Source organism: Myotis daubentonii, chromosome 9, assembly GCF_963259705.1.
Source record: "Myotis daubentonii chromosome 9, mMyoDau2.1, whole genome shotgun sequence".
NCBI classification, from domain to species: domain Eukaryota; kingdom Metazoa; phylum Chordata; class Mammalia; order Chiroptera; family Vespertilionidae; genus Myotis; species Myotis daubentonii.
This window is the reverse complement of record NC_081848.1, coordinates 65,846,752-65,868,340: the sequence shown is the minus strand read 5'-3', so window position 1 is coordinate 65,868,340 and position 21,589 is coordinate 65,846,752. Positions and strand designations below refer to the sequence as shown.

At 46.1% G+C, this 21,589-nt stretch overlaps 1 protein-coding gene across 11 annotated transcripts in view; it reads left to right on the top strand.

Moving 5' to 3' along the window:
* The first annotated feature begins 4,101 nt into the window (after nt 1-4,101).
* Nucleotides 4,102-21,589, top strand: part of STX3 (syntaxin 3) — a 45,915-nt gene continuing 28,427 nt past the window's right edge. For 3 of the 11 annotated variants that reach the window (XM_059709246.1, XM_059709244.1, XM_059709245.1), the window contains exons 1-2: nt 4,111-4,332; nt 21,321-21,404. In XM_059709246.1, coding sequence (XP_059565229.1) covers nt 4,303-4,332; nt 21,321-21,404 — 114 coding nt within the window. In that variant the 5' untranslated portion in view covers nt 4,111-4,302. Of the gene's footprint in view, nt 4,333-21,320; nt 21,405-21,589 lie in introns of all 11 variants that reach the window. The other 8 variants (XM_059709242.1, XM_059709241.1, XM_059709239.1 and 5 more) reach the window with 7 other exon arrangements.

The following is a 21,589-nucleotide window of genomic DNA, read 5'->3' as shown; positions in this document are numbered from 1 at the left end:
AGGACAGCAGGCTCTGGCGGTCTAGATGGGGTGAGGTTCAGTTCTTTTCTCCACTGGGAAAGAAATAGGCTTACAGGGTGGAGAGAGAAGGAAGTGAAACCCCAAGTCCCAGGAGTTGTCTTTGGTTTGTTTGTAAAGGTGAAATTAAGTGTTGGCTGATATATTTATAACCAAAATGCAATGAATGAATCCAGACTGTTTTATGGGAAAACGGCACCACTAAGACCCAGTGGGTGTAAAATCAAGTACCACTGTGGGGCATAAATATGAAAATACATCAGCGAGAACACTGAGCCTGGATCCTTAAGTCACTGTTCACCTACGTGGAGACCCTAGCATTCACTTGGCCTCAATATCAGGGTTTTCCATACCAGTTCAGGGACTCCACTAGCTCAGGTCCCATGCCTTGCCGTTACTTTACTTTCTTCAGGTTTTTGTGCACAACTAGCCGGTGGAATCCAGACTTCTTCCTGTCAGGAAAGAGCAAATATTAATGTTAAGATAAAATTGACTAAGTAGAGTTCATACCTACTAGGAGGTTTAAAGAAGGCTTGAAATATATAACTACCTTCCAATGGAATGTGTGTGTGTGTGTGTGTGTATTCCTAATATGCAAATAGGCCAAACAGGGGAACAACCAAACAACCAGTCGCTATGATGTGCGCTGACCACCAGGGTGTGCGCACGGAACATGGCAGGTGTTGGCTGTGGTGGGATGGTGGAGCAGGTGAGCGGGGACGCCAGACCAAGGTGGGGCACTGGTTGCTGTCATCAAGGCGAGCTTCTGGCGGTTACTGAAAATTATTTGCTCTTGTACACCGTGGTCACACTTGGTACTCACACCTGCTGCCAGCTCCTGGTACCAGCCCCGATCACCCCTCAGGGCTTCTCCACCTTCCCCTGTTCCTGAGAGGTGATCAGGGCAGCAGCCACCACTTACACCTGCTGCTGGTGCTGGCCCCAATCGCTCTGTGCCATCAGCGGGTACAAGTGGGGCCAGTGCTGTCAGTGCATGGGAGTGGCGGCAGTGGGAGTGGGGCTGCTAGCAGACAGGGGATGGGGGGGCCACAGTGGGAGGGGCCGGGCGGGGGCGCGGAGGATGGGCTGAGACCCGTCCCTGTGCCCACCGCAGCCTCGCAGCCTACAGTTCCTTTTAAGGTGCATGAATTCGTGCACTGGGTCCCTAGTGTGATCATAAAAGAATTGCTGATGTTTCCCTTCCTGAGTTCCTGGACTCCACTTGTTCTTTTTTTAAAAATATATTTTATTGAGAGGAAGGAAGAGGGATATAAGGGAAGGGAGAGGGATAGAGAGGAAGGGAGAGGGATAGAGAGTTAAAAACATTCATGAGAGAGAAACATCCATCAGCTGCCTCCTGCACACCCCCTACTGGGGATGTGCCCGCAACCAAGGTACATGCCCTTGACCGGAATCGAACCTGGGACTCTTCAGTCCACAGGCTGACGCTCTAGCCCAGGGGTGGGCAAACTTTTTGACTCGAGGGCCACAATGGGTTCTTAAACTGGACCGGAGGGCCGGAACAAAAGCATGGATGGAGTGTTTGTGTGAACAAATATAAATTCAAAGTAAACGTCATTACATAAAAGGGTACGGTCTTTTTTTTTTTTTTTTTTTTTTTTTTTTTTTTTTTTTTAGTTTTATTCATTTCAAACGGGCCGGATTCGGCCCGCGGGCCGTAGTTTGTCCACGGCTGCTCTAGCCACTGAGCCAAACTGGTCAGGGCACTCCATTGTTCTTAAGAGGACTCTTTGAACACAGTTTTCAGTGTTTTAAGAAGTAAGGAAAATCATATAGTTATCTTTGTATGGCCACACAGGCTAACCAAAAGGTCTTTTTTCTTCTTCTTCATGGAAACATCCTCTCATAGGAAACCAAATCCCACCCCCTCAATTTTGTGGAGCAATAATTGACATAATAGTTTAAAGCATATAACAATGGTTTGATATATACATATATTGCAAAATGGTTACCACAAATTTAGTTAACAGCCATCATCTCACATAGTTATAATATTTTTTCTTATGATGAAAACTTGTTCTCTTAGCATCTTGCAAATATACAATATAGTATTGATAACTATAGTCACCATGCTATACATCCCAGAACTAACTTATCTAATAAGTGAAAATTTGTACCCCTTGATCACTTTTACCCATTTTGCTCCTTTTCCGCAACCACAAGTCCATGTTCTCTATCTGAGTTTGAGGAAATAAAATTTGTTATTACATAGTAAGGATATTTTGTTAGGGATATAGCATCTTTCAAAACTACAAATGTAAATAAAGAATACATTATATTTTTACCTTGAAGAATAGGAATCATTAGTTTTGATCATCTCTCTTACTTGCAAGATGAGAAAATAGATTGTGTGATGTCAAGTGACAGCTGTTTTGTGGCAAAACTCTGTGTTTAGAGTCAGGAGACCCTCTTTTCCTGAGGTGTGGGGACCTAGCTGTCCCAACAAAGATTAAGAGGAGGTGGGATATATAGGGTGTCCCAAAAATGTATACACTCACTTTGAATAATTATAACGGCAGTGTTTACATTTCATTTTCAAAAATTGATCTATCAGCTATTAAAGGGTGAGTACATTTTTGGGGGACACCCTGTAACTCTGAATTACGCTGTTTTTCTGTGCATGGCCCCCAGGGGGCGCAGACGCCTTTTGTACCACAGATGGGAAACTCCACCTATAACACCTGCGTAGAAGGAAGCATTCAGGACCAAAGAGGGTTCAAACAGCATGGCCACTCGCGGACTGTAAGTATCTTTATGGGAGGCGATGAAATCATCATGGAGCACACGCTGAGAAAGCAGAAGAAGGCAAAAGTCTGTTAGAATTACGAAAAATATTACAGCCCTTTAACCTGAATGCATAGAGCAGATTCTTTTCTTGACTTGAGAAATGAATCTTCGGACTGTCAGACTGTCAGTCCCATTTATGGAGAGCCAGTCTTGCTGGGTATGTTATTCCCAAGAAGGAGGACAAATAGGGAAGAGAGAAGGGGGAAGGAGGAGAGAGAACAAAGAAGAGGGATAGTGTGAAGACCGCACCCTTTTCAGAAGGTATAATTCACCTGGGAATCTGCACCACGTAGGAAGCGAGAACGACTTAAGCTTCCCAATAAAACTTATTTTTTACCTACAACCTTGCTCTATACTTTACCAATCAATCATTCCTCCTCTGTCACAGTGGGTATTATCCCTGATTTATAGATATGGAAACAGCCCCCCCACCCCCGAAATGGTGATTTCCCAGTTGTACAAATTGTCAGTGGCAGGGATGCTGACTTCAACATTGAACTGCTTAACATGTCTGTGAAGGGTCCCGACTGCCAACATCATGAAGTCCAAATTCTTCCTTCCAGCCTGCCCTTTCGCGTCTCACTTCGTTATTTCCTCTAGGACAGCGGTTCTCAACCTGTGGGTCACGACCCCTTTGGCGGTCGAACGACCCTTTCACAGGGGTCGCCTAAGACCATCCTGCATATCAGATATTTACATTACGATTCATAACAGTAGCAACATTACAGTTATGAAGTAGCAACGAAAATAATTTTATGGTTGGGTCACAACATGAGGAACTGTATTTAAAGGGCCAGAAGGTTGAGAACCACTGCTCTAGGACCACCTTCTATCAGCTGTTCAAATTACGATATTAGAATGCCCCTCTCCCACCCATTATAGCAGGAATCACACTGGGTTAGAGTTCTTCCTCTACGATACTTTGTCCCCGCCCCGCAATGAATGAGTCTTTTGAGGGTCGGATCCTAATACAAAATGTGGCACAGGTAGCGAATGGCCATCGAATGGAAGCGAATGGAATTGAGGTCAAATAGACCCACTCGCTCTTCTGCGCCCAGCGGCGGGACCTACCGGCGCACGGTCCTCTTCCTAGACTTCTCCGCTCCCTAGCGGGACGGGGAGCCAGAGCCGGACAAGTTCGGGTAGCCGAGGATGGCGGGGCGGCGGCGGGGCACGGCCCCTTTAAGGAGGAGCGCGGGGCGCGGCCCAGGTGAGGGGCGGGGCCGCGGGCGGATCAGCACTGCGAGCCGGCGCTGGCCCGGGAGCCGGATTTGGAGCGCGGCGCCGGCGGGGCCGGAGAGGGCGGCGCGGCCGAGCCTCCCGTAGCCTCGGACGCTCCTCCTAGCCGGCCGCCGCCGCCGCCCACCTCCGCCTCCCACTCCCGGTCCGGCCCGGCCCGGTCGCCACTTCCGGCCGCTCTCCTGGGACGCGCTCACTGCGGACGCGCTCACCGGCCTCGGGCGCCTGGGCACCAGGATGAAGGACCGGCTGGAGCAGCTGAAGGCCGTGAGTCCCGCCGCCCCCGGGAGCCCGGCGGGCCGGGGCTGCGGAGGGTGGAGCCGCGCGGGAGAGGGACTTCCCTTCTCTCCCCGAGTCCAGGCTGGAGGGGGGCCGCGCGAGGCCTGCGCTCCGCAAGCCGCGGCCACATCCCGCGCCCATTCCCACCCCCCCTCCCTACCGGGATCATGTGCCGGTGATTCATCGCTGGACTGCGATTTTCCTGGAAGCCTGTAGCCTCCCGTCCCTCCGCTAACCCCCAAGCTGGACAGAGTTAGTCCGGAGCGGAGGTCCGCGGGGGTGCTTGGGCCTGGGCGAGCTCTCTGTGAGATCGGGGTCACCTCGTGCCCGCTGCTGCCTGGCACTACGCCCAGCACTGGCCTCCCCCTCCTCCCCTTGTTTCCCTCCTGAGGGACGCCCGGCCCACCTGCCCCCTCTCCCGGGGAGCAGCTCAGGGCTCCTGGGTGACCCCCTGAGCTGTGAGCTGGTGAGTGCGGAGATGGGTCCAGCCCCGGCGGTCTATAATTATTAATCCCCCCAGAACCCCCAGGACAGCTGTGGCGGGGGCAAAGGATCTGAAGGTAGCCCGCCTCCAGCCTTGCTGCACAAAGGCTGTAAAATCTTAGGCGACTTACTCTTTCCAGCCACTCTTGCCTTATCTGTCAAATGGGATGATCATGCCTTAGAGATTTGTTATGAGATGAAATGACATAATGAGACTTAATATAGAGAAGTGTTAAAGCATAATAGGTTTTTGAGTCAGATATTCACAGACTCATTCGACAAATAATTACTGAGTGCAGTTTAGGCACAGGCCTAGTGCTAAGCCCTGGGCACAGGCTCTGCCTGAAGAGAATTAAAAATCTAGCCCTTGACAAAAGTAGTCCATCTACATGGGAGCTTGTGCAGGAGCACTAGCTGTCTATCCCTTAACGTCTGAGTCGAAGTATTGTCATCTGTAAAATGGGTGGTTGTGAGGCCTAACCCCAAGAGAGCACACAGAACCCCCTTGTGTGGTGTGCGGCACATAGGGGACTAGGAAATGGTAAACATAGTGCTACTAATTGTTAAGGCTCTTTGGAAAAATAGAGACCTCATACAAGTGTGAGGGACCAATACGATGATGTCACAATTGTTTTCCTTTTCCCTCCCTTGGGTGAGATCTTCGTGACCTTTCACCTGCTCTAGGTAATAGGGCAGCAGAGGAGGCAGGCCAGTGAGGAAGCTAGAGAAGGGAAGAGACAGTTGTGGGAGTGAGTCACTCTGCATCCTACCTGCTTTCTGTCGTCTCAGCTTCACAGTGGTTACTCATAGGGCGGAATATATTGCCATTATTTTTAAATATATATATTTTTATTGATTTCAGAGAGGAAGGGAGAGAGAGATAGAAACAAAAATGATGAGAGAGAATCATTGATCGGCTGCCTCCGGCACACCCCACACTGGGGATTGAGCCCCAAACCTGGGCCTATGCCCTGACCAGGAATCAAACTGTGACATTCTGGTTCATAGATCACAGCGCAACCACTGAGCCACGCTGGCGCGGTGCCACTATTTTTGTAGGTGAGGAGACTAGAGCTCAACCTGAGTAGGAGGGATGCCCCAGGTCACAGAGCTGGTGATCCTGGGGCTCTTTTTCTGGTTGGGAGGCAGAAAGGGAAGAGGAGTATGGTTTTGAAGTTCTTCCCATGTCAGCACACCCAGCCATCATAAAACAGTGCAAACTGAAGAGCAGGTAGAGGCCGTTCCCTTCCCTTTCTTAGTTAGGGATCCATTTCCAAAGGAAGATACCCTATGGCCTCTTTCAATAGCCCATTGTCAACAAATAGCAAAGAATCTTCACCAAGCTTTGAATTCCCAGTATAAATTCAGGCTTCCTTATTGCTCCCTGGAATAGAGAGCTAATGCTGTTTCCTGCTTTACCTCTTGGGCTGGTGGTGAAAGTGAGACTGTAGGCAGTGCAGCTGTTAGGGAAATGCAGTTATTATGGGATTGCAGTTCTGAAATAACAGGTGCTCTAGGGCTTTGGAGCAGGGAGAAGGGTGGGACTTGGCTGTAAGTTCAAAGGGTCTAGCTGTGACCCTGCCACTTAGTAACTGTGTTCCTTCGTGTTATTTTCTTTTAAAAAAACAACAACTATATTTTTATTGATTTCAGAGAGGAAAGGAGAGGGAGAGAGAGAGAGAAACATCAATGATGAGAGGGAGTCATTGATCGGCTGCCTCCTGCGCACCCCTTACTGGGTGGGGATCGAGCCCGAAACCCAGGGATATGCCCTTGACTGGAATCGAACCTGGAACCCTTTAGTCTACAGGCCTACGCTCTATCCACTGAGTCACACCAGCTAGGGCCCTTTGTGTCATTTTCCCTCTCTGCTTCTCTGTTCCTCCTTTGTAAAACAAAGAATTTGGTTGATCTCCATATTAATGTTTTCCCGAAGACTGTTGTTAAGGTTATATCAATTTTGGTTTCTAGTCCAGTTCCTCTCTCCCCCTCCCCGCAGGACAGAGACAGCTCTCACTGCCACAAGATAACCATCTTCTCTCTTGATTTCTTTTATCAGGGAAAGGCATTTGTTAATCTGCATGAAACCAGTTTCACACTGAGCAGCCTATGCAATCTCTTTTTGAGGCATCTTTCTAAACCCTGGGGGAGGAGAGCTGATAACCGCCTCCAGAGAGCTGGAGGACAGTCATGTGCTGAAGGTTAGGTTTGCTCTGTATAGATACAGGGAGAAGATGTGAAGTTGTCGGGTGGAAGTTATGATTCTGCACTAAAGCATTTTTAGTGGTCAGTGCTGCCCAAGGATCAGCTAGGCTGGCTGGAGAGATTGTGCATCCTCTAGCATGGGAGGGAGGAGGCAAGAATTTGTTGGAACATTGCATGTTGTAGGGATTTGAGTATCTTTGAAGAAGGGGAGGCAAATCAGGTGGTTTAAGGCCTCCATCTACTCTGAGGATATGTGGTTGTGTATAATGTTTCATTGTGAGCCTGTGCTAAGCACCTGTTAGGCTCTGGAGTCTATAGGACTGAGATCTCAGACTTGCACCTGTAAAGTGGATCCTCATACCTTTCCCCTAGGGTCATTAGGAGGGTGAAAGGAGGTGATTCATGATAATCACCCACCCCAGGAAGTATGAATCCCTCAAACTTGCCCTGTTGGGAGCAGCATCCACACTGAAGGGCACACCCTCCTGAGGCCATGGTCACAAGAACTGACATCTCTTGCACTGCTCCTCCTGGTGGGCTTTCTCAGCAGTCAGCTTCTTCAGTGACTAGGACAGGCTCGCCAGGAATGTGCAATGCCTACACCTACCCTATCTCACAAGGCGATTCCTGCTGATTTCTTGCTAGCTGAACTTTGGATCTGCTGAGTCCAGATGATTGCTGTCCAGGATCCTCTTGCCTGGCCCTCTTTAATAGGTAGTTAGTTACCTATTAAACATTCAGTAAACATTTACTAAGCACCTACTGTGTGCCAGGTCCTTGGGATGGTGCTAGGGCAGGGGTGGGCAAACTTTTTGACTCGAGGGCCACAATGGGTTCTTAAACTGGACCGGAGGGCCGGAACAAAAGCATGGATGGAGTGTTTGTGTGAACTAATATAAATTCAAAGTAAACATCATTACATAAAAGGGTACAGTCTTTTTTTTTTTTAGTTTTATTCATTTCAAACGGGCCGGATCCGGCCCGCGGGCCATAGTTTGCCCACGGCTGTGCTAGGGTGTAACAGTGAACACATTTTCCTGGGTCTTAAGAGTTTCCCAGTCAAACAGGGAGATACCCAAGAAACAGACCTATGATGTCATCTTTGTGATAAAACTTCAGGAATACCCTGTGGGAGATGGTGACAGGGCATTAGGGAGTTGGGGACACTTCCCAGAAGAAGTGATGCTTAAGCTCAGGTTCCTCCTCAAGTCTTCCAAGTAAGGCAAGGATTCTGAATTTTCTCAAGCACTCTCCCATTAGCGAATGTCCCACATATACACTACGATCATAGCTCTTTGACCTCTGTGTGGTGGGCATGTTCATGCTCATTCTTTTTGACCTCATCCTGCTGGGCATCACGTTAGCCAGAATTATTACATAAAGTCCTGGTCTTAGAGAGTCAGTGGCCATATAGGGAAAACAAAGGGCTGTAAGTTATGAAAAGAGAACCTCCTCCCCCATAATCAAAGGTAGATAATGATAATAGAGAAGCCAGTGATGTATGGAATAGAGGTCAAGGACTTTGGACCCTGTTGGAGATTGATCTACAGAGGAATAGAGATGACTTGGGATGTACTGGCCCCTCCAGAACCAGCACCTAACGAAATCAGCCACCTGAGGCTCTAAAGGCCAGCTTTACTTTTTGCTCTTTCTTTTCCGTCTTGTGTCCTAAAGGGCTTGTCCTTGGTCCCTTCCCCATTTAAAGTTCTAGTGTGTTTTTGGGATCAGAGTTGCTCAGGATAACAGTGTTAGTTCAGCCCCATGGAAACACAGACCTGAACTTCCCCTTTAAAAATTAATTCATTCTGTAAATATATATTGAGCCCCTACTATGTGCCAGGCGCTTTGGGTCATAACCAAATCTTAATGTCCTTACTTGAGAATCTCTTCAGTGAGGTCTCATCCTTCAGTGATAAAACCTCTATTAGCCAGTGATTTCTTCCTCTCTTCCTGGGAGGGTTCCTTCCCTGGGTGAGCTGTTTGCCGTGAGCAGATGGGAAGCAGAGCTGAGATGAGTGCAACAGGGATTGGGTAGGGATTACAGACCCATCAGCCAGAGGCCAGAAGAGAAAATGCTCGGATGAAAGAAGGGGATTAGTTTTATTTATATTCCTGTGAGTGTAGAAGAGTTGCGGGTGTGGGGCCTGGGGGACTGGCAGTCACTGAGGGAGAAATGCTTGTTCATGTGTCCTCCCTTTCAGTGTTCTGTTCCTCTTTGTCAAAACGATACATGTCTGCCAAAATTCATTCATCACAGTCAGTGCTCCTTTACTGGAGCCTAGAATATTCTTCCTCCCTTTCAGCAGCCCTTATGGGCCATATATAGCTTTGCAGTGAAATACCTTTCTTCTAATAAGTCAGTGGGATTATATGTTATCATAGAGTGGACTTGAACCCATCTTCCTTTTTTTTTTTTTTTTATGAGATGGACTCAGTCTTCTAGGTCTTGTCTTTAAGATCAATGGCTCTGTTACTTCTTGTCATCATCATATCAGCTGCAGTAACAACAATCATTTATTGAGCAGCTACTTACTATAGGATAGGACTTGTGTTAGGTGCCTTATATACCTTGTCTCTCATCCTCTCAACTCTGCAAGGCAAGGTGCTGTTACATCATTCTCATTTTATAGGTAAGGGGCTTGAGGCTTAGAGTAGATTGAGATCTCCAGCTCAAAAGTAGTGAGATCAAGAACAAGTATATCTTTCTTGCTTTATATGTTGCCCTATACTGTATTTGTTCATCTCCCCAACCACTGTATGCACAGGCAGTGGCAGATGGGATATCTGGGGCTCAGTGCCTAGCACTCTGTATGGTAGTTAGTTACCTATTAAACATTTGTTGACTAATCAACAGCAGCTTGGCCCTTACACATGCCTTATTCATTATTATGAGTTACTCTTCCACTCCATTCCCTGTGGGTTGGTGAATCCTTACTTGCCTGAAGTTCAGTATTAACTCTGGGAACCCATACATTTGTTGATTGAGCCAGAGTCACTGGTTCCACCCTCAGGGACGGGGATGGATGAGTTTCAGGGCTCCTAGCTGTATCCCAACCCCCAGCCCATTACATCATGGAAGGTTGCTCTTGTTCAGAGAGAAAAGAAAGGAGAAGAAGTGGATACCACAGTGAAACACTGGCTGCCCCATTTCCCCCTGGCCAAATCTTAAACATCCATTAGGGTTCAGTTCTGATATCATCACTGCAGAAAAACTTTCAGACCCTGAGCAGACAGCATTTACTCTGCCTTCCTGGGACCTCCACAAACTATTTTTATTGATATATAAAAGCAGCTACACACTGTTTAATTTCAGAACCTGCCTACCCTGCGATGTCCTGCTCTCAGATAGCACAGACCCTGAATGCCTCATTCCCCCTGTATGTTCACTTCCCAGTCCACAGCCAGCACAGCTGTCACCCATATCATCAGTGGACGAATGGGGATGTTCTGCCAATGAACTTACCTGGAGAGGCCTGAACTTCCTATTAGGCCCCTCTGCCATTTCCTCCTCTCACCACTGTCTCCACTGTTAGGTCAGCCTGTTTTCTGGCATTGGACCCTTTCCAAGGCGACATTCCCCAGTCTCTGTCTAGAGCCTGAGTGAAATTCAACCCCCCACCTAAAGAGATTAGTGGACTGTATACAGTCTGGTATGTTTAGTTGTCTGGGTTAGGGCAGCTTGGTAGGGCATCAGATTTACTTTTATTTTTAAAATTGACCTTTTTTAATTCTAGACTAATTTCAGCTGTACAGAAAAGTTACAAAGATAGTACAGAGAGTTCCTGTCCACCCGTCACCTGTTTTTCTCCATTGTTAATGCCTTAAATTATGATGGTACGTTGGTCGAAAGTAAGAAACTGATATTGATACCTTGCTATTCATTAACATCCAGAGTTTATTTGGATTTCACTAGTTTTTTCACAAACGTTCCTTTTTCTGTTCTAGGGTTCAGTCTAGGACACCACACTGCATGTAGTTGTCATGTTTTCTTAGCTTCCCCTGGCCTGTGCCAGCTTCTCAGTCTTGTGTTTCACCACCTTGTGGGGTGGCATCTGCATTTAGTGCTTTGGAAGTGCGTTTCCGCTGGCCGGTGATGCGTGTTGCAGCTGGGGTGGGTTGCTGTTAGAAGGCACCACTCCGTGATGGTTGAGACCAGGACCCTGCCACCAACTGCCCAGGCTGTCCTGGCTCAGGCACGTGCCATCTGCATGATCTCAGCAGGTTACTGGTCATTTTTATGTTAGTTTTCTAACCTGTCAGATGGGGAGGTCCCCAGAAGATTGCTGTGAGATGAAGTGCCTTGGTAAATATAAAGCATGTGTCTTAGAAGAACCCTTAGCACATGTGGAGTGCTCACAAATGTTATCTTTATAACATTTAAAAAAAACTAAATTCTTAATAATTAAAGTATTACATATGTCTCCTTTTCCCCCATTGACCTCTCCCCAGCCGCTCCCACCCCCCCACCCCCAGCACATGCCCTCACTTCCCTACTGTCTGTGTCCATTGGCTATGCTTATATGCATGCATACAAGTCCTTTGGTTGATCTCTTACCCCCCCCTCCCCTCCCCTGCCTTTCCTCTGAGGTTTGATGGTCTGTTCGATGCTTCTTTGTCTCTGGATCTATTTTTGTTCATCAGTTTATGTTGTTCATTATATTCCACAAATGAGATCATGTGATATTTATCTTACTCCAACTGGCTTATTTTGCTTAGCATAATGCTCTCCAGGTCCACCCATGCTGTTGCAATGGTTAAGAGTTCTTTCTTTTTTACAGCAGTGTAGTATTCCATTGTGTAGGTGTACCACAGTTTTTTAATCCTCTCATCTGCTGATGGGCACTTAGGCTGTTTCCAAATCTTAGCTATGGTAAATTGTGCTGCTATGAACATAGGGATGCATATATCCTTTCTGATTGGTGTTTCTGATTTCTTGGGCTATATTCCTAGAAGTGGAATTACTGGGTCAAATGGGAGTTCCATTTTTAATTTTTTTGAGGACTAAAAAAATTAGTCCTTAGTGGCTGCACCAGTCTGCATTCCAACCAGCAGTGCACGAAGGTTCCCTTTTCACTACATCCTCACCAGTACTTGTCATTTGTTGATTTGACAGCTATTCTGACAGTTGTGAGATGGTACCTCATTGTTGTTCGGTTTGCATCTCTCAGATCATTGGTGACTTTGAGCATGTTTTCATATGTCTCTTGGCCTTCTGTATGTCCACTTTTGAAAAGTGTCTATTTAAGTCCTTTGCCCATTTTTTGATTGGATTGTTTATCTTTCTTTTGTTAAGTTGGATGAATTCCCTATAAATTTTGGAGATTAAACCCTAATCAGATCTAACATTGGCAAATATGTTCTCCAATGGAGTGGGGTCTCTTGTTTTGTTGATCGTTTCTTTTGCTGTGCAGAAGCTTTTTATTTTGATGTAGTCCCATTTGTTTATTTTCTCCTTAGTTTCCATTGTCGTAGGAGCTGTATCAGTAAAGATGTTGCTACGACATATGTCTGATATTTTGCTGCCTATGGAGTCTTGTAAGATTTTTATGGCTTCCCGTCTTACGTTTAAGTCCTTTTCTTTACAACTATTAATGATGTGTTCTGGAAGGATCATGAGGATGAGGGGGCTTGTGGGGCAGGCTGAATGAAAGGAAGGGTTGAGGAGAAGGCTGAGAATGGAATAGAGAAGACCTTATTACTTCCTTCCTCCTTCCTATATCCTTGAGAACTGGACGTTGTGGGGTTGCTGGGGGGAGGGAGTCAGAAAAGAGTGAAGAAGGCTGGAGAAGGGGAGGAAGGTTTGAAAGGGGATCAGAATTCTTCAGGAAGCAGAAGGTATTCTTCGAATCTACTTGAATGGCTCCTGGGAGCATAGAGAAAGCAGGAAAAAGGTGTACGTAGTCTTCTCACCACAGCGGCCTTCCTGAGGTTATCCTTGGGGGAATCCATTCCATCTTCAAAATTTCTCCAGGGAGTCACCTCTGCATACATCTCTAATAGGCTTCTGTCTTCCTCAGCTCTGCCTTGAATGCAGGTGAGACTGATCATCCCCTCCTCTCCTGGGTATACAATTCCTATGTAAGTGGACTCGTAATGAATGACCTGTGTGCCTGTACCTCCCATCGGAGACAGTGAGGTCTGGAGCAGGCGGGGCTGAGTCGGGTCTGTGTGTCTCCAGTATCTGTACTATTGCTTTGCAGATGGTAGATATTTAATGAATACTATTGGAAAAATGAATGAATGAATGAATGAATGAATGAATGACTCTATTACTCTGTGTGGGACCTTGTAGTGAGAAGGAGAAGGTTGTGGGTGTGGTGGTTGGTTATGAGACCCCACCTAGGTTAATACACTGTGAACAATGGATTGTATGCAGCAGCCTGTCCCATCTTTGTTCCATTTTGGCTGTGATTCCCACTGAATTAACCTCTCTAACCACAGAGTGTAGATAACATCTACCTAGAGGGTGTTTTTGTTCTTTTCTCCTTTCTTTGTTTAGGTGAACTTCCATCTTCTTTCATTGCTCCTTCTCTAGAGCTAGATTTTGAGAAGCAAAAGCAGATAGGAATGGACATGGCATATGGAGATGAAACCTGGATGCTTTTTATTTTCTTTTTAATATTTATTTATTTTAAACAACTAAATTTATTGGGGTGACATTGGTTAATAGGGTCATCTAGGTTTCAGGTGTGAATTTCTATGTTACAAGATCTGTATATTGTACTGTATGCCCACCATCCAAAGTCAAATCATCTTCCATCATCAGATTTTTATTAAAATTTTTTGACATTCTTTTTAATGCTCACCTGAGGATATGTGTTGTGTGTTTTTTAACAAATATATTTTTACTGATTTTAAAAAGAGGAAGGGAAAGGGAGAGATAGATAGAAAGAAACATCAATGATGAGAGAGAATCATTGATCGGCTGCCTCCTGCATGCCCCACACTGGGGATCGAGCCTGAAACCCTGGGATCGAGCCTAAAACCCTGGCATGTGTCCTGACCAGGAACCAAAACATGACTTCCTGGTTCATAGGTCGATGCTCAACCACTGAGCCACGCTGGCTGGGCTATTTCTTTAAATGCATATAGTAGAAATGACTATTCAAATAAATAAACTAAATTTCAGTTCATTCTAAGGGACCTGCTTTCAGCTTCTGAGAATTGGCGTTAGAGTTGCATCTTTAGCATAAACTCTCTTTAGAAAAAAAAGGCCCAATTTTTCACTTTGGATGGCCTGATCGTGGGCATTTAATATGTACCCAGCATTGCTTCAGATATTTCATATGTATCAACGAAGTTAATCCTCACAACAATTCTGTGAATAGAGTATTCATGTTATGAGGAAATTGAGGCACAGGGAGGTTAAGTAACTTGTTTAAGATCAAAAAGCTACTAAGGGGCAGAGCTGGATTTTCAACTCAGATGTATCTCTGTGTCTCCTACATACATGCACATTCAAGGGTTATATGCACCGGTATCTTTTTCACTCATAATATAGATTAATCCAATTTAGTTATATTGACATTGCAGCATCCCCTGAGGTGTGTTATCAAAACAGAGTGGGAAGGGTATCTTCAGGTGGAGTACAGAAGGTAAGAACAGGGTGCTGGGCTCCCACAGACCTGCTTTTGAGCCCTCATGCCACCATTATTAGCTGAATCACTTTGCATAGTCATTTAACCTAATTAAGTAATTACCTCATCTGTAAATGGAGAAAGTAATATCTGTCTCTCCTAGGGATGACATGAGAATCAAATAATATATTTGAAACCACAAGAGAGTCTGAAACCAAACACACACATGTTGTGTTGTAGTGTGATTGTTATGGCAGAATGCATGGGGTGGGGTCATCTGAGACTTAGGTTTTTGTCCCGTTGTCCACCAACTTGCTGGCCTTGGGCTGATTTGGTATTGAGTTTATTCCCCATTGTCTTCATCTTTCAAAGCGGGCCGGTTCTTGCTTCCAAATGTTCAACTAGAACATCTGGAAAGTAAAAGTATGAGCCTTCACCTAGGGTTCATTATCTGTATGTCTCCTCTTGATTCATCTGACAAGTGTGTTGGGGAAGATGCATTTCAGTGGAAAGAGGAAGTGGTCCCTCTGGGAGGGTTTCAGTGGATGAGAAAAAAACAGTGTAGGAGGGAGAACTGGGCATTGGAAAACTGCCATCTGATTCTTTAAACGGGGAACAGAGCACTGAGTGCCTATTGAGAGTTGACAGGCTTACTCAGAATTTCTGGCTTCTTTTAATTAAAGAAGAGGGACTGGAAAAACCAGATGTTGGGCAATGTGTTGTGTGGTGTGTGTATATGTTTGGAATTTTTGGAAGTGGTGACGTTCATCTTTGGGATTCCACAGCCCCTCATTCTGGAGGGAGGCAGGTGGGGAAAGTGGGGAGCAGGGACAAGAAAAATCATGCCGTTATCTCTTTGCATCAAATTTATTGGGAGAAAAATCTGGGTTTATAAAGAAGAGTATGTATCTTCTGAGCAAAGAGCTGTTTAAATATGGAGAGGAAGAGGAGCAAGAATTTGTGATCACCCGTTTGTGCCAGGAGGGCTCCCGCCCCCGCTAGCCATATCCTTTAATACCCTGCTATGGGAAGTTAAGGACCACTGTTGTTCCTTTCCAGTGTAGATTGCTGGTCCCTTCCCCTCTGTTATTATTTCCGCCACCCCAAAACTTCCCAAGAGCTCCTGGGCCTTCTGTCTTGTGCTGGAACCCTTTGGCCTTCCTGGGTTCTGGCACCTGTGTCAGGCAGAGAATCAGGGAGCCTCTGACTGATGTCCTCTTCATTTGGGTGGCTTCCTTTTTCTTCCCTTGTCCCTTCTTTCTTTGTCCCTGTCTTGCTCTTCTGATTTGTAATGATCCTCATGGAATTGCTAATGAGTTTAACCTCTTTGCAGCTATGTTTTTGTTTTCTTTATTATACTTTTATTGATTTCAGAGAGAGGAAGGGAAAGGCAAGAGAGATAGAAACATCAATGATGAGAGAGAATCATTGTTTGGCTGCCTCCTGTATGCCCTACATTGGGGATCAAGTCTGCAACCTGAGCCTGTACCCTGACTGGGAGTCGAACCATGACCTCCTGGTTCATAGTTCAACACTCAACCACTGAGCCACACCAGCTGGCCTGCAGCCGTGTTTTAACTTGGAGAGGAGTGAGGGCCCTCCCTGTTCTTTCTCTTTTCTTTAGAAGCCACCCATTCATTAACTTCAGTGGTTTTCCAGCTGGCTAGCTAAGCTTGCCTTCTTCTTTCTTTTTTCTGCCTTTCTTCCCTCTCTTAACAACAGGGAACCCCAGTGTGTAAAGCAGGTAACAGTGAAGCTATGCAGATTGACCAGGGGGAGAGGACCCACCTGCTTGACTCCCCCTCTCTTACTTCCCTGGGTGGTTTCTGAGGTGTCCTGAGGTTCCAAAAAGCCAAATTGGGAAGCTAAGTTCCTTTCCTGGTGAGAAAATCAAGGCTTAATGGAGACAAGTGCTGCAGGTCCATAGCTTCTCTCTCCCATGGGTGCTTTCTGCAGGGCTGGGCTGCTGCTCTCCTGGGCCCCTGGCTGATTCGGTGATAGGCTGCTTAGAGCAGGGTGCAGTGGAATAAGCAAGGGCTTGGGACAGACAACCTAAGATTGAGCCCCGACTCTGAAAACCAATAGCTGGAGACCTTGAGCAACGTAGAACTTTTCTGACCTGCAGGTTCTCAACTTCAAAATATAGGTGGCTTTTGTTGACATAGTTTATGTAAAGCAGCTAGTGTTGTGGCTATTTAGCACCTACCAGTGACTCTATGTGGCAAGTATTTTTTATTAAAGGAACTGATGAAGAGTCCGATAGACTAAGTATGATAGAGAAGGCAGTAGAGAGAAAGGCAGTGAGTGCTGAGTGAGAGGAATCACAGGTCAAATTACTTCATATTGAGATCTGGGCCCCTGAACTCTTTCCACTTTCTATCCAGAGAGGAGGTCATAGCCCTGGCTGTCCTCACCGAATATTGGAACACATTTGAGAGGTGGGGAAGGTGATAAATCCCGGGTTCTAGCTTAGTGCTGCCTAAGTCACTGGCAATATCTCCCACCTCCTGGTGGGAGAAGCAGCAGGAGGCTGGGGTCGGGGTGTAGGGAGAGGAAGTGGGCAGTTGGGCGCATGGTTCTCACATACGTTGGTTTTTTTATACTGTGGCTAATGTTGCAGCTACTGGAGCGTTCTTATTACCACACGCCTTGATTCTTTGATAAAGATGTTGAAGTTCTCTTCTTGGCTGTGCTCAGTCATGTGGGCTGAAGATAAAGGGCACCATGTGCTTCCCTTGCCCCTGGGGTCCCTGAGGCCTCTTGGTCTGTTAGGGCATGGCTGGGTCACAAGGGAAGGAGCCTCAGCCCTGGGCTCTGCTAAGTCCCTTCTGCATAAGCTTGGTGGTAGTTCCCAGTGCCACGTGACTCTGAATAACCACATTATTCAGGTCACCTCTGAGATTGACCGTCTTCCTTGAATTTTCTGATCTGCCATTTGTTGCTCTTGTTGTTCATGTTGTTATTCTATGTTTTTGGAAGCAGCCAAACACCACAGTGGGAGGAACTGCCTGAGAAGGTGGTATTCAGGAAACCTGTGTTCTCTTCCTTGCTGTATTAGTAACTCATTATTTGGTCTTGGGCCTTAATTTGCCCATCTCTAAGTGAGAGAATTTAATGATAGAATCTGTATGGTTGCATTGAGCTCTACAAGTCTCCTTTCCTCCCCTGCCCACCTTCCTGTTTAAAGGTACTTAGATCCAGGTTAAAGCTATAGAGAAGTTGGCGAGATCTTATATACAGGTGTTTTAGTGAGTTGTTACTGTGTGCTGTTCATTGCATAAGAAACTTTAAAATGTTATCTCATTTAATCCTCACGAAAGCCCTGGTAGACACTATCGCTCCTATTTTGTAGATAAGAGAATTGAGGCTCAGAGATGTTAAACCAGTTGTTGAAGTGACCAGTATGCAGTGGAGTATGTTATGGAACCCTGGTCGTCATGATGCTGTGCAGTCAATCTTACTGATGAGCCTTTAGTGTGAGAACCTCCTGAGGAGGAGGACGAGGACGCAGTCTTTGGGCAGCAGGTCTTCACGGCTAGGTGAGGGGAAAACGGGCACTTATTAGGTGCCAGTGTGTCCACAGTGTTGTGCCAGAAACTTTTCAGATGTGATCTTCTCTAACTCTCCTGAGAATGATCAAGTATGTGGTGTTATTACTGTTTACAGGTAAAAACCTCAGAGTAGTAATGGACTTGATGGAGGTCTCACAGCCAGCAGTGAGTAACAAGTTTTGGACCTAGGCTGTGAGTTGCCAAAGACTTCCCCTTTCCCAGTTCACATATTCTCTCACTGGAGGTGGACCAGGCTGCCCTGCTCGAGCCTGCCAACAGCCAAGAGGTGGCTGTTTGGAAGTGGGGGATCCCTGTACAAATTCCATGGGTCTCGAAAATTTACGTCATGCTGGACAATTAGGCACCTGCCTCTCCTGCTCCAGGACACAGTTGTTCCCAGCTTCCAGAAACTTCCCTCAGTCCCATCCTGGGATGGTAACCTTATTCCACTTTTTAAAAAATATACATTTTTTAAAATTGATTTCAGAGAGGAAGGGAGAAGGAGAGATAGAAACATCAATGATGAGAGAGAATCATTGATTGGCTGCCTCCTGCACGCCCCCCACTGGGAATTGAGCCAGCCACCCAGGCACATGCCCTGACCAGGAAGTGAACCATGACCTCCTGATCCGTAGCTTCACGCTCAACCACTGAGCCACACTTTTTTAGCACCAGTGTCTTGAAGAAAGCTGAGTTGATACACTCATGCGTGGGGGTGTATGTATGTACACACACATATACATGGGGTTTGTCCCCTCAGCGTGGGTCTCTAAGACCTTTGAGGACAGGAAACTCTCAACAAATGCTTCCTAGAGGAAAACTGTTTTCTAGTGAGGATCACGAAATCCTTCATGGGAGATGAGCTCTCTGGAGGCTGCTGGGAGGCCCAAGTATTGATGATAGTTGATAAAGGGAGCATTTACAAACTTTACAAACTGCTGGGTGAATTTAGGCTGCTAGTCTATGTGGAAATTATATTCAGCTAAAATTGATGACATTGCTGTTACATATCTATTACAGGATACGTGTCCAGAATACATGTAGAATAAATTAATTAATGACAAAGTACAAGTAATTCTAATTGCAAGTGACAAAAGCTGATTCTGGCCAAACGAATTAAAAATTTTTAGAAGAATACTGTTCTGCTCATTGAAAGAACACTGGGGAAGGTCTTGAGAACCTGCTGTAAGCCAGGGGGTGTCTTGGGAAGGACAGAACGAGGGTAGCTCTGGGAATCTAGAGGAAATCTAAACTGTGCTCTGTTCCCCTCATAATTCAAATTCCTCAGGGAGTCTGGGTCATGACTGAGAACCTTCCCAGAATCATGTGGAAAGGCGAGGGCTAGCTCCACGAAGGAAGGTGTTTTGGGCAGGCACACACACTGAAGGGATCTACTGTAATAGATACATAGGGCAACCCTGACCCTGCAGAGTTTATAGTCAGTGGGGGAAGGACAGACAAATAAAGGGGTAATTAATGGTAGGGTGTGTTGGCTGCTTTGGGACCTTGGGGAGGTTTTAAGTTGTACATGTGGGGAAGTGTCAGGTAAGGTTGACAGGTTAAGATTGTTGGAGATTGAATTTTAAAGGCTAAGTAAAAGTTTGCCAGCTGGACAAATGCATTTCAGGAGGAAGTCCTTGTGTGACAGTTCAGCAATATGAAAGAGTGATGTGTCCAGGAAATGCAAGAGTGCCTGGTCTAGAGAGTGCATCACATAGGGAGAAATGTGGGTGGGGCCTGATCTTAAAGGGCCCCATGCTCTGTTAGGCATTGGGACTATTAGTCCTAGGAGGTGAGCTGTCATTGAATGACTTTAAGTAGCAGAAGGACATGATCAGTTCTTAGTTTTAGGAAGATAATTGTGGGGGCTGTAGCAGCTCCTCAAATTTAACTCCTTTGAATACGGCTGTTAAACTTGGGTGGCCGATGGTTCCAGTTGAGCCACAGAATGAAATGATGGGGGCGCTAGTCAAAAGTGACTCCCTGAATGGCTAGAGAGCCCCAAATTTTGATGAGTAGTCCCAGTAACTCCATCTTCTGTGGTAGATCAGGGAGATGATAGCTGTTGAAGAAAAGAGCCCCCTGATGGCTCTCATTGCCTGTGGAGTTCTGAGTGTTTGCAAGTGACATGTCCTGGCTTAGAAGGCCATAGGCCACTGAAGGTTGTGAAGGAGCTGGGTAGGAGGTGTACCCCTCCCACCTTCACCCCCAACGCCCTGTTCTCGTCTGTGCTTAGAAATAGGCAGTGTGCAGTGCAGCAGTGGTCTGGGAAGAAAATTTGAGAGGAACCTAGCAGAAGCTCAGGCCCTTGGTGCCTGTGGGAAGGGAAGCCCTTCCTTTAGATAGCCATTCAGTGATTTTGCAGAGGAAGTTGAATGAGGTTAAGAGAGCTGGGGTCCTTGGGGGTGGCTGGGGGTAGAGCTTCCTTTTCCTTATAAACATGAACACTGACAGGGGACAACACAAAGTGCTGTTTCCTTTGCAATAGTGGTTTCAGGAAACAGGAAAATCTTCACTCCTACTGTGAGACTAGTGTTTGGAGGAATTGTGGCTGGAAACTGTTAGGGGTGCCTGGTAGGGTGGATCACACATTTGAACACTGCAGAAAGGGTTGGAACATGGGATCCAAATCCAAGATGGGCTAGAATCTGCCTGTTTTCACATTTTAGCTATGTGACTTTGGTCAAGTTACTTAACCTTTCTGTTTTTGGTTCTCTGACTGGTAATGTCACACCACCAACCGCCATCACCACCAAACCTAGCGATATTGAGCACTTACAGTATGCCAGACACTGTGCAGAAGTGTTTTATATTTATCATCTCATTGTTTTCTTAAACAATGCAGTGAGTAGTGTTATTATTAACATTTCACAGATCAGGAAACTGAGACACAGCAAGGATGGTAACTTGCCTGTCTCTCCCTCTCACACCCTGCAAAAAAAAGAAAAAAAAGAGAAATCAGTAAATGGTGGAACTAGGATTTAAATTCAGACAGGGTGACCTCGGAGTTTGACACATCCCAGAGCTGTCTGTGTTTTCAAGGAGATTATATGTGTAAAGTGCTTAAGGCGGCTATAGCTCCTGGCCCTTAGTGAGCACCCAGCACTGTTAGCAAGCTCTTGTGCTTTTTGTCTCACCTGCTCCTTTGTGTCTCTCCCAGAAGCAGCTGACACAGGATGATGATGCCGATGAGGTCGAGATTGCCGTTGACAACACAGCCTTCATGGATGAGTTCTTCTCTGAGGTAGGCTAAATGTACATAAGGAAACACAGCTTCCTCAGTAAAGAATAAAACCCTCAGATCTTTCCAGAGTCGCAAAAAAAGTCAGTCTTTCCCTGGGGAGGGGTGATACGACCAAGACGTTACAAGGAGAATCTCTCCAAGACTTACTTGGGCGGATTAATCCATGGAGAAAGTCAGCACAAGGT